This window comes from Mastigoproctus giganteus, chromosome 4 (assembly GCF_048544385.1).
Source record: "Mastigoproctus giganteus isolate SK-2022 chromosome 4, ASM4854438v1, whole genome shotgun sequence".
NCBI classification, from domain to species: Eukaryota; Metazoa; Arthropoda; class Arachnida; order Uropygi; family Thelyphonidae; genus Mastigoproctus; species Mastigoproctus giganteus.
In genome coordinates this window covers 26,751,042-26,764,667 of record NC_143578.1, presented here as the reverse complement: position 1 = coordinate 26,764,667, position 13,626 = coordinate 26,751,042, and the positions used below count along the sequence as shown (strand labels likewise).

General features: G+C 36.0%; 2 protein-coding genes across 5 annotated transcripts in view; one reads left to right on the top strand and one right to left on the bottom strand.

Moving 5' to 3' along the window:
• Atg18a (Autophagy-related 18a) overlaps window positions 1-13,626 on the bottom strand; it is a 541,369-nt gene that overhangs the window by 134,615 nt on the left and 393,128 nt on the right. The gene's annotated exons all lie outside the window — the stretch shown is intronic.
• Ttc26 (tetratricopeptide repeat domain 26) overlaps window positions 1-13,626 on the top strand; it is a 102,760-nt gene that overhangs the window by 27,969 nt on the left and 61,165 nt on the right. For both annotated transcript variants that reach the window (XM_090371432.1, XM_090371431.1), the window contains exons 5-7: window positions 1,150-1,345; window positions 2,235-2,304; window positions 5,921-6,022. In XM_090371432.1, coding sequence (XP_090227558.1) covers window positions 1,150-1,345; window positions 2,235-2,304; window positions 5,921-6,022 — 368 coding nt within the window. The remainder of the gene's footprint in view (window positions 1-1,149; window positions 1,346-2,234; window positions 2,305-5,920; window positions 6,023-13,626) is intronic.

Genomic DNA, 13,626 nt, shown 5'->3' with positions numbered 1-13,626 from the left:
TAAAACTTTCCCAGGAAAATTTTAGGTCCAATTCCAAGGCCATATATGAACAGAACATATCCTGAAAATTTGGTGTTGATCTGTCTTTTCCTTTTCACGTAATGCCTGACCATTCAAAATATTAATTTATATTTGATTTATTTAATGACTCTGATTTATTTGATTTGATTTATTTAATAAGAGAAATGGAGGAATCAAAATTGGACCTAAAACATTTGGAGATACCAATGAAGCATATGCTGAAAATTTCAACCGAAGTTTGTCCAAAACAGATGTCAATCCAAATTTTTGTTTCTTGAGCAGTGTGTGTAGATTTCTTTAAAGATGAACTAGAGGAAGCTATGAAATTGGATCTTAAACTTTCACAGGAACCAAAGGCTTATGCTGAAAATTTAATGTTGATTTAACTTTTATTAAGTAATCCTTAAACACCTGAAACATAGTTTAGACCTGTACTTGTCAAATTTTAATGAAGTTGAGGTGCCTCAACAGACCGTTCAAAAAGAGCCAGATATAAAATTTCACAAAAATTTATTCGGTGCAAGTTGAGTTATTACATATCGATGGATGGATACATAGATATTCTGAAGATAATGCACACTTTATGCATTTGCGATTGTGATTAATAACAGTTATGGTGATATTAATTTAAGAAATGTTTCTCTAGGCAACACATGATTAATGAATTTTGTTCTATCTTCAGTATTAAGACCCTCCTGTTTACCCATTACAATTTAAATCTTGATAATTACAAAGCATAGGGAAGGAAAAGATAGTTCTCATTTTACTAATTCTCTGAACTTAAATTTTTTTCATTCCTTCATATATAAGTCGGATTAAATTTTTTAAGTGACTGGTTTGTTAAAATTTGACAAATACAGTAATTTCCTGAAAATTTTACAACTGAAATTCGAGCCTATTATTGACAATTTTTTGCCATATTTCCAACTCTAATCTCATCCATAGTACTAGGATTCCATAAGTTTCAACAACCTCCTGTATTCAGATTACCATAAAAGTAAAAAAAAATCAATACATTAACAAAGTTACAATACATTGGAATTTATACATGTTGATCCCTATAGAATAGGAAAGAGGAGTTATTGAACTACTCTTAGATGATATTTCATTGACTGTTTTCAATTTTAGGTCCCAAGACTCAACTTCAGAATAGGTTACTTTTTCATTTGGCACATAAATTTGGTGAGGAAAAAAATTTAATGACCTATCATCAACAGTTACAAGACATTCTTGAAGATCAGTTATCTCTTGCTTCTATTCACTACCTTCGCTCTCATTACCAAGAAGCTATTGACATATATAAACATATTCTCTTAGATAACAGGTACAGTTAATTTCTGTGATTAGTCTTAATATTTAAGTTTTGCATAAAATTAAAATAATTTACATAAAGTCATTTGATTTTGCTAAGTGCTTTGTATATGTGGCTATTATAAATGAAATTCGCAGTTTTTCAAATTTATGGTTATTATATTATATTGCATATTATATATCACGTATTATATTATATCGCATATTATATATCACGTATTATATTGCATATTATATATCACGTATTATATTGCATATTATATATCACGTATTATATTGCATATTATATTATATCACATGTTATATATCACATATTATATTATATTGCATATTATATCCCTTCAGAAGAAAAACCTGAAATGTTTTTTCTGATACATCAAATGCTTATGCATACTCGTGTACTTCATGGGCCACTCTGAAAACACCCACACAATATTCCTGTTCTTACTGCATCTTGTACATTGTGCTTTTATGAATAGATATGATGGTGTAGTGAATACAGTTGCAAAGGTCTTGAATAGTTGTTACACTTCTATTTTTGGCACTAGTACAAGTGCATTCTGCCTCTGCTAGTTGTTCAGGATTTGAATGACTTTTTTTGCACTGAATCCTTTGATAAAGACACGTACTGAACAAGGTGAGGCTGGAATTGGAATATCATGTAGAAGTGGAATGATTCGTGGAACCCATAAAAATGGCTAATATTTTCTGTTAAATGGCTAATGTTTTGTTATTTTTCATTTGTTTTTTAAACGATTCACAACACAGGGAAACTGTAGTGTATATTAATGAAAATGTCACTTGTTTTTAATATGGTTTACATTAAATTCTTTGAACATTTTAAAAACTAAAACTATAAATGTTTTATTTATTTTTGACAGTTTTTTTTTTTTTTTCTGTAGAGAGTCACTTGCTCTAAATGTTTATGTAGCTCTGTGTTACTACAAACTGGACTACTACGATGTTTCTCAGGTAAATCATATGATATTAAAGTTGTTAATGAGTATTAGGCTGGAGAAATTTTGTAGGGATTATGTAGCAGAATTTTGCTCTTTGTAATTCTTGTTGTTATGAGATTAGAGAAGAGATCTCTACTGTAATAAAAATATTTTCTTGAATAGAAAAAATGTGTAAGGAAGTTTGTAGGCACTGCTAAGTCATCTTTCAATGTTTCAAGAGAAACTATTAGCTGGATAGATATGTTGTTCAAAAATTCAGTGATTCTTATTCATGGGCATGTATTTTTTGTCTTCACATTGCATAAAAATGATTATGAAGTTACCCTTCTTTGGACCTTTTAAAGGGTCCAAAGAAGGGTAACTTGCTACATGGTGAGATTCTACAACCTATTTGCTACATGTAATGTGCACAGTATTTGTTTGTTATTTGGTTTTAAGGAGCATTAGCAACTAAGGTCATATCACTCCTGGAATATGCGGTGGTAATTCCCTGACCTTTCGGCATCCTCCGTATTTGGTGGTGATGGGCTCAAACCCCGGTCTAATCAATAGTATTTGTGAAGTGATAGTTATACTGCACAGCATATCTGGTTGACCATTCTGGAGCTGTTGTTGTGGGTAAACAAACTGAAGGCAAGAGAAGCAGGCATCACAAACAATGTGGAAAACAGAAACTGAACGTACAGGCTGAGAGAAGAGTCAAGCGTTCAGTGTGTGTGTGTGTGTGTGTGTGTGTGTGTGTGTGTGTGTGTGTGTGTGTGTGTGTGTGCAGAAGTGAAAACACTCACCTCAGAATATCACATAAAGCATTCTAAATTCATTTCCTGTAAGACAATGTGACATACATTTTACTGACATCCATTTGGAGACATCTAAGTTTATAATCCTCTGGCTAATCCCACATCACTGATAACAGCTGCTTGCATGTTCTCAAAAACATTGTTATTGAACTGTTGATGACTAGAGAAAGGTATGCTGGCCGGTGAAATCACATTTCCTCTCATACTATGTAGACAGCAGACACTATATGTAATGAAAACAGGAAGCACTAGAAGTGACGTACATAACTCAGACAGTGTAAGCTGGTGCTGGCAATATTATAATCTGGAGAATGTTTTATTGGGAGTCTGGGTTCTCTGATACAAGCCCATCTGGCATTGTAAAACTGGTAACTAAACTGTATAAAAATTTTGTTCATCAGGTAAACTCATAAATATGCATGTCATTAGAATACTATAGAATTGCAGAGGGATCTGCAATTGTATAGTATTAATGCAGTAGTTGCAAACAAATGAATTTGTGTGCTTTACTGTGTGTGATTTTCAGTCATGGGGATTCTTCTCCAATTGAAGATTGAGGTTGAATACTTGGCGCAAAGGCATGGTTTTACACTGAAAGGACAGAATTCGTGGGATACCTGGTTCCTGGGCAACACGACACTGTCACCCTTCTTGCTAGTGGGCAAACCCATTGCTTGGCAGGTATATGGGTACACTGCATTCACATAGATGGTAATTTTTGATGATGTCAGTATGGATAAACGTCGTGAGTTAACCGATTTTGAAAGAGGAATGATAGTGGGTGCCCTATGCATGGGTCACTCTATCGCAGATGTGGTACAGAAATTGCACTATCCCCTTTCAACTGTATCAAGGGTGTATCGGGAATACACCATTTCTGGAATAACATTTCATCATGGACAGCGCTATGGGCAGAGAAAGGTGGTGAATGAATGTGGACGTTGATGTCTGTCTCGCATTGTTTCAGCCAACTGGAGAGCGACAGTGGCACAAATCATCGCTGACGTTAACGAGTGAGGTGCCAGAAACGTCTCCACCAAGACCACCAGGCGACCATTAGTTGCAATAGGTTATGGGAGCCGCCCACCCACCAGAATCCTATTGCTAACACCACGACACAGGACTTTATGACTCAACTGGGGGAAAGAACATAAGCACTGGACCTTGGATGATCGGAGACAGGTCTCCTGGTCAAATGACTCCCATTTCCAGTTATTTTGAGCAGACAGGAGGGTGCATATCTGGCAAAAACCGCACGAAACTATGCAGCCATCATGTCAACAAGGAACTGTTCAGGCAGGTGGATGGTCAGTAATGGTCTGGGGTGTGTTAAACTGGCACACGTTGGGACCTCTGATACATTTAGACACATTTCTGAATGGTCCAGGTTACGTGTCCACTCTTGCAGACCATCTGCGTCCTTTCATGGTCATCGTGCAGCCGCAGGGCAGTGGACGCTTCTAGTAGGACAATGCACCTCCCCACATAGCCATGGTGACTAGAACATGGCTCGAAGAGCATTCCACAGATTTTACCACCATGGAATGGGCTCCTGTTCATCGGACGCGAACCCTGTAGAGCATCTTTGGGATGCTGTAGAATGGTCTATTCGAGCTTTGGATGCAACGGAATTATGGACAGAGGTGCAGCAAGCATGGATGGAAATACCTGTGGAACACTTTCGTGAACTAGTGCACTCAATGCCTCACCTTGTGACTGCCCTTATCCGGGCGAAAGGTGGGCCTACCCATTACTAGGTAGGTATCCCATGATTTTGTCCACTCGGTGTATGTACAGCTTAGAGAGGAAAAGTTACTAATATATTTTTAAATTGTATAGCATAATCTGAAATGTGAATTTGCTTTACATTTAAAAACCTTAGACACTGTCAGGACAGCTGTTTCGAAACTACTGGCATTTATTAGTGAACATATGCTGAATTGTGAATAATGTATTTTGCCTAAGTGAAAAGCAAACAGTGCATAGAGGTAAAACTTACATTTAAAAACATAACTGTTGTTTGTACTTTTACCTCTCTATAACTGGGCTGCCAAAAGTAGTTGAACTTAGCCAACCTGGAAAGATAATGAAGTTTAATATGGTTCACTATCCAGGTCATAGTTAACTTATCTCAGGAAGAGGGAGTAGGGTTTCCCTGTGAATTATTTTGAGTTTTTCAGCCTGCATAAATGAAAATCAGCCCCTGAGCACACATTATGTACAGACATAATACAAATACAGTACAATATGGTATAGATGTTAATGCACTCCATAAATAATAACAACATGGTTCTGCAGACATCAAAATTTCTTGCGATACATTTTATATTTTAGCACATTATGACAAGTCCTTGCAATAACCATGTCCTTTTCCTATAAATATTCACAACTGCTGCAGTTTTGGTGCATAAATTGCAGTTTTTGCATATCCCCAGAGAAAAAAGTTAAGGGGGAGATGTACGATTAGGTGAAACAAACCGATCACACCCAATTCAGCAGTTGGAAGTTTAAGTGTTAATAGTCATCATCATCAGGCATCATTCCGCTGTTACACGGGTTGATGTAAGAGGCCTCATAATTGAGGCCTTTTTCTGCCGAAGGCAATAAATTTAAGCTGCCAATCTACTAAACCTGTCACGGTTAAGTGTTAATAGTAAGGAACAATAATTTCACTGTGTTGTTAAGAAAGAAATAATTAATTTATTCCTTGTTTTGTTAATGGTGTAGTGTAATTTTTATTCCTTACTATTAATTAACAGTTATTCAGCATTAATTGAATTTTTGACAATGTATATAATATTTTTATGATATTTTTCTTTTAACTTGCAGGAAGTACTTGCAGTATATCTACAACATTTTCCTGATAGTGCCACAGCAATAAATCTTAAAGCATGCAACCATTTTCGTCTTTATAATGGAAAGGCAGCAGAAGTAAGTAACAAACTAATGCAGAAATTTTGTTCAGTGATAGTAATAGTCTTACTTCATGTAACTGTAATGTACAATTTTATAATAATTATACAATTTACATATATGTGTATATCTACTTATCTGCCTCCTTACCTGTAATTCAATGTGAATTAGTTGGGTTCCAAAATTTGATTAAATTTGAATTAATGGATGTAGATCTAAAAGTAAAAATTATGTTGAGCCTAATGACACTAAGGCTACATATGAGCTGAATTTGATCTGGTACATTTTCACATCCATTAGTTTAACCTTGTAATGGTATAATGAAATATCTATTTTCACATTAATGTCCAGTTCAAGGTTAAGAGCAGTTCCTCTCTTTTTTTTTTTTTTTTCCCTACCCTCCTAACTATACATACGCTTTGAGTTAAGATGTTATTTTTAGAAGTTATAATAAGTTATTGTTTATGCAGAGTAATTAAGTGAAATGGCCCAAGAGACAAATTCGCTGTTTCTTTATATGTTACTAGTTTTTCCTTCCATGTCATCTTGCTACTTTTAGTTTCAGTGTAATGTAAATAAATATGTTTACTGCCCAATGCTTGCTAGTCACTACTGCTACAGAAATTATATACCCTGTTTCATGTTTGATTATTATATAAAATGGTTTCATGTCTCAATTATTATTATTATTTATCTATTTATTTATTTGACAAAACATATTTATACATGAATGAATGTTTGAATTTTCAACACTTAATAGTTTTAAACTTAAAAATGTAGGTTACTAATAGTTCCATGTTTATATTTTATGAGTATATTTATAATGTTTATTTTTTGGCATAGGTAATAAAAGTTTTGTTTAAATGTAAATAACAGTTGTGAAAAATGCATTATTAAATTGAAATATTTAATTTAAAAATAAATTGCATTTAATAAGTATTACAATTCATTAGTAAGAGGTCTAGCATCATTGGTATATAACAAGCAGAATTAAAGTAAAAATCTTTCTTCAGAAATAAAAAAGTGGTCTGTCAAACCGGGTGCTACTGTTAAGAATGCCAGTGTTAAAATATTTGTAGTCATTGAATCAGCCATAAATATTCTTCATTTATAGAACATTTTTATGCTGATTCATAGGACTTTGTACTCCATAGAAATCAAAATATCAAACTCAAATAAAAATTTATTTCCAGTTATGACATTTACAACTTGGACATATGTTATTTTTTCAATTTTAAGTTACACTTTTTTTTATTCTGATTCTTGGAGTAAACTCAAAAAATGAGGTGATAAATCTAATAAAGTTTATGGCAGTACTAGACTTGATTTTGATAAGAATCTAAAGGACTGGCATATATCTGTTATTGATATCTGTGTGATTAAAAATATCTCTTTTAAATTAAAATAAATATACTTAAAAGTATTTATTAAATTTAGCCACTACTTTAGATTTACCAATACTCATCTATTGTACATTATTACAGATATTCGCAAAAAAAAAAAAAAAAAAATTACCAGATAATGATTTGAGTAAACCTGAATTTTGTTATTTCAAATTTATGTATGAGTTCCATCACCTGGAAATATCAGAGGACTAGTTCTTTTGATTTTTCCATATGACAAAACATGGTTTCAGTAAGATGCATCATTTGTCACCTGGGGAAAATTTTAATTTTTAGTTACATCATAAGTTCACTTTACACTGCATCTCAATAAACACAAAAAGGTTCACAAGGTGAATTTGGTTATTTCTATCTTTGCTGTAATTTTAATTTAGTATGTAGTATAGACTTGAAACAAAGTTCCAAACTTATATAAGATGCTGTAAATGTATATTAATAAAAAAAAAACCTAATTAAAACTTCATTATCTTTCATGTAGAGCTAAAAATGACCAGAACCTGAAGAAATCAAATCATATAGGGCTCCTCAAAAATAAAAATATGTGAAGTAAAAGTCTTTTACCATATTATAACATTGTTAAAACAAATAATTTATTTAATGAGCAATTTTTGGATTTTTCTCAGCTGTCATAGTGGACTTTCATTGTTAAATGATCAACCAAGATAGAACTAAGAAAACAGTTTTTTAGTGTACATGTGATTTACTGGGTGTGCTTGTTTAAGACTGTGCTTTCATTAATGAACTTAATAGAACTTTAGCAGAAATGTCTAAAGAAAATGCTTAATCATCATTTTAAAGACCTGCTATTTATTAATAGCCATTCCAGCAGCTTACACTAAGGTCAACGTTATCAGATTATAACTGCAACATATGTAACCTTGTACTTGCTGTACTCCTGGTTCTCTCATCTTGTTAATTAAACATTTTTATTTTATAGTTTTAACAATGCAGTAGTTAGTATTTACATTTTATACACATAACCACTAAAACAGAGCCACATGTAACTTTAAATTAATTGCAATTTAAAAAAAGGGCTGCTACCTTTGATACTGGTGTTTTAAATTGGTTTTAATTTTGGATGCATTATTAGTATATGTTGTAAGCATTACATATTATTTAACAATATTTTAGCTTCATTATATGTAGAAGAGAAATTGTTGAAGTTAAACATAAGAAAGGCACTCGGGGTGGATGGAATCGATCCAGTTACATTAAGGAAGGAAATAAGGAAACCCTTAGCCATAATTATGAGAGCATCCATGGATTCAGGGGAAGTCCCTGCGGACTGGATGTGGGCAAATGTATCCCCAAATTCACAAAGGAGGATCAAAGGGTGACATGAGTAATTACAGACATTTTAGTTTAACTTCTGTTCCAGGGAAAATAATGGAGTCACTGGTAAAAGAAGTAAAGCAAAATCATCTAGACAAGGCTGCAATTATACTTCAAATGCAACATGGGTTTATTAAGAGGGGAAATCTTGTTTGACCAATTTGATTGGATGCTACGATGTGGTCACAAAGGAATTGGATGCAAAAAATAATTTTGATATCATCTACTTGGATTTCAGGAAAGCTTTCGATACTGTTGTACATAACAGACTGCTGTACAAATTGGAGCAGTGTGGCATTTAGAGCAAGTTGCTGCTATGGATATAAAGGGATGGTTGAGTGTGAGAAGACAGAGAGTAATCAATGGACATTGCTCTTCGTGGACTAATGTTATTAGTGGAGTCCCACAGGATTCGGTGTTAGGCTCATTGTTGTTTTCTGTATTTATCAATGATATTGATGAAGGTATATCAGGCTTAACAACCAAGTTTACAGATGATACAAAGGTTGGCAGGGTGGTTAATGACATATTATGACATATATGTCATATATGGTCCTTGAGGTTGTCACAGACATTCTCTCAGATATGCCAGACAAGCTGTACTTGCTACCTGGGAGTCTAAAACGCTGATGGAACTGATATTCGGGTGACACTCAAGTCAAGTGGACCCAATTTCGGCGAAGTCCGGACGGTCTGTGACAACCAAATCCTCTGCTTGCACCTTCACGATGGTGGGACTGTTAGTAATCCTGGGTATAACCTCCATGCACAAGTACATGGTGGGTGACCACCCAGGTGTGAACCAACGTAAGCAGGGGTCGAGGTGTGGTGCCCACACCACATGGAGGAATGCCGCCCCTCTATGTTACCAGGCAGTACTAGGTGGTAGATGACTCTCATCAACCGGTGAAATACCACCACTTTGCTTATTGGAGGCTTGAAGTGGTGGAACCCATGTTTAGTCTCTAGAGCTAAGTTCCGGTCAACCCTTCCCTATCTCTTCCATCATGCAGTATGATTGATGACTTTTGAGGTTATGATGAACGTCGTGGCGAGATCCAATATTCCTTACATTTCGAGGGTACAGCTCTAAAACGGTGTTTGCAGGCCGGCCACTAGTTAGTACACCGGACTGAACCTATTGGTAACTCTCTAGGAAGCTTCCGGATCAGCTAGTGTATAATCTTGCTACCTCTACTCTGCCAGATAGTGACTGGAGGGAGTCTGAGTAGTGTGTATGTGGGGAGCATTGTTGAGGCCACGTTATGTCAAGGATCTGGGTATATTCTTACCACATGTACGCCATATCCAAAAATTTCATTACTTCATACAGCATGTCCCACCTACTTTTTCTTACTATTGAATACACCATGAATTGTCAAACTAATAGAGCAAGCTTATCTGCGAAAAGATCTAAACCTCCCAAGGACTTCCTAATTCATTTCACAAATATACGTGGTCTCAATTCTAATCTCAACGATGTCCATTTCCACTTGCAGTCTGCCAAACCCCATGTACTTTTTCTGACAGAATCTCAGTTATCGGTTGATTCATCTACTGCTCATCTCAGATGCCCAAATTATTCGCTGTATGATTCCTTTCGCCTCAAAGGTGGTACTTGTGCATATGTCCGTTCTGATATTCCCTGTCAGAGACTTGGCAATTTGGAATCTCCTCTCTTTGATCTTCTCTGGCTTAAAATCTCTCTACCTCATTGTGTCAAATTCATCTGTTGTCTCTACCGTTCTCCCAACTCCACTAATCACTTGGAGCTCTTTGACTTCCTCTCTTTGTAACTTGACTTTCTCCAGTCCAACTTTCCTAACAGTGAAGTAATTTTCATTGGTGATTTTAATGTTCACAACTCCAGCTGGCTTCCGTTTTCTAGTCACACCGACCCAGCAGGTCGAGATGCTGAGGCTTTTGCAATTACTAATGACCTAGCACAGATTGTTCATTTACCTACAAGAATACCGGACAATCCTAATCATACAGCCAATATGCTTGATCTTTTTCTCACAAACAACCCTTCTAAGTACACGGTCGAAGTGAGAGGTCCTTTAGGCATTTCAGATCACAACTTGGTGATTGTCTCTTCTCCAATGGAACCTTTATCTCATGGCTATTCCCAACCACGTGTTGTTTGGCATTACAAGAATGCAAAATGGGATGACCTGCGAGACTTCTTTTCTTCTTTTCCTTGGTCGGATTACTGTTTCAAAACTTCTGATGTCAATGTTTGCTCAGATCGTGTCAGTGAAATTATTCTTGCAGGAATGGAATCCCTTATTCCACACTCCACTTTAAAATCTCGTCCTTTATCTAAACCTTGGTTTTCCAATAAATGTGCTAAGGCTGTCCAAGAGAAGAATGTTGCATATCGTAATTGGCTTGTTTCTAATTCTTCAGTTTCATTTTCTGCCTATGCCAAAGCTCGAAACAGTTGTAAAGCAGTTATTAATCAGTCCAAACTAGAGTTTGAACAGGCTAAGAGTAGAAAACTTGCTTCTTGCCCTAATGGTAGCCGAGCATTCTGGTCTCTTGCCAAAGCTATTGGCCACAACTTTTGCCCATCTTTGCTCCCACCTCTGTCCAAACAAGATGGTTCTGTTGCCACTTCAGCCAAGGATAAAGCTGACCTGCTAGCATCCCATTTTTCTTCCAGCTCATGTATTAATGATCTTGGTAAAACACCTCCCACCATTCCCAACACGCTCCATTCAATGCCTCCTGTGGTCTTCCGTCAAAAGGATATCAGAAGGATTTTGATGAATCTTGATGCTAAGAAAGCTCCAGGTCCTGATGGTATTTCTCCACTTGTTCTCAAAACCTGTGCTCCTGAACTTACTCCTATTCTTTGTCGCCTTTTTTCACTTTCTTATTCCAAAGGTGTTTTTCCTTCTGCTTGGAAATTTGCTCATATCCAGCCAGTTCCTAAAAAGGGTGACAAATCCCTCCCATCCAATTATCGTCCCATTGCAATTACTTCTACTCTTTCTAAAGTAATGGAGAAATCAATTAACCGCCAACTCTTAAACTACCTAGAAACCTTCCGTCTGATCAACGATCACCAGTATGGATTCCGTCAGTGTCGATCCACTGGAGATATTCTGGCTTATGTTACCCATTTATGGACTAATTCAATGGAAAGGTTCGGTGAAACATAAGTAGTTGCTCTTGACATCTCAAAGGCTTTTGATCGTGTTTGGCATAAAGGTCTTCTAAACAAGCTTCCATCTTATGGTTTGCCAACTGTTTTTAGTAATTGGTTATCCAGTATTCTCTCTGATCGCTCACTGAGGGTGATGGTAGATGGCTCTCTGTCTTCTAACTTCTCCACTAATGCCGGTGTCCCTCAAGGTTCAGTTCTTTCTCCCACTCTTTTCCTCTTGTATATCAATGACCTTCTTCCATTGACTGGAAATCCTATCCATAGTTTTGCCGATGATAGCACATTGCATTCAACTTTCCATTTTGAGAAACCTTGCCCTGCTCAATCAGCTTTAACTTCTCGAAAATCTGCTACCAATTCCTTAAATGCCGATCTTCAGGTAATTCTCCAGTGGGGCAAAGACAACTTAGTTGATTTCAACCCTTCTAAAACTCAGTCTTGTCTTATATCTCGCAAAAAGGATTCTTCTGCTCCTATGCTTATCTTTAGTGACACTCCGATTTCTAGTCAAAATGATATATCTCTTTTGGGGATTACCCTGACTTCTAATCTCTCTTGGCACAATCACATTACAAATATTGCTTCCTCTGCATCTAAAAAACTTGGTTTTCTCTTTCGCTCTCGGCGTTACTTTTCTTCCAAACAGCTGCTCACTCTGTATAAATGGCAAATCCGCCCTGCCATGGAATATTGTTCCCACATCTGGGGTGGTGCCCCCAAAACCTCTCTCAGGCTTCTTGATTCCATTCAGAAGAGGGCAGTTAGGTTAATTAATGATTCATCTCTAACAGAGTCTCTCCACTCGCTTTCTCATAGACGTACTGTTTCTGCTGCATGCCTCTTCTACAGATACTTCCATGGGCACTGTTCTTCTGAATTGGCTTCTATAATTCCTGCTCTCTCTTTCAAAACAGTCCGAACACGTGCCGCCACTAGCCAACATCCATTTTCTGTCCAACTTCAAACCCACAGAACCAACTTTTCATCTTCCTCATTTATTCATTCAACTGCCGTTTTCTGGAACAACCTTCCTTCATACGTATTTCCTGAAAATTACAATCTACAGAAGTTCAAGTCCAATGTCAACAAATATCTTCTTTCGTCTTCTTAACCTCAAACCCAAGCACGGTACTAAGTACTATAGGTTCTAATACCTCTCGTGTTTGGGGTTCACATAAAAAAAAAAAATATATATATATATATAATGATGTATATTGTAGTATGCTACTATAATAGGATCTAGAAAAGTTAGGCAGATGGGCTGAGAAATGGCAATTTAAATTTAGCATTGATAAATGCAAAATACTGCATAGTAATATACCAACTGTGAACAGATATAAAGTTCTCTGAGTAATGCAGACTGGTTACCAGGAAAGCTCATCGGGTGTTGTCAATGATATACAGGAGGTTTGCTAGCAGGGATAGGAAGGTGATTGTCCCAACACAGTCGAGGTTAGTGGTCTTCAAGGCAACTCATATCACAGCTTGGTGATGTTATCTTCTCCTAAAGAGCCTTTTTCTCATGGCCATTCTCAACCTGGTATTGTTTGGATTTCCAGAATGCAAAATGGGATGATCTGCAAGATTTCCTTTCCTCTTTCCCTTGGTCGGATTACTGTTTTAAATCTTCTGATGTCAACGTTTGCTCATATTGTGTCAGTGAAATTATTCTTTTAGGGCCTTAATTCCAAACTTCAACTTAAAATCTCTTCCTT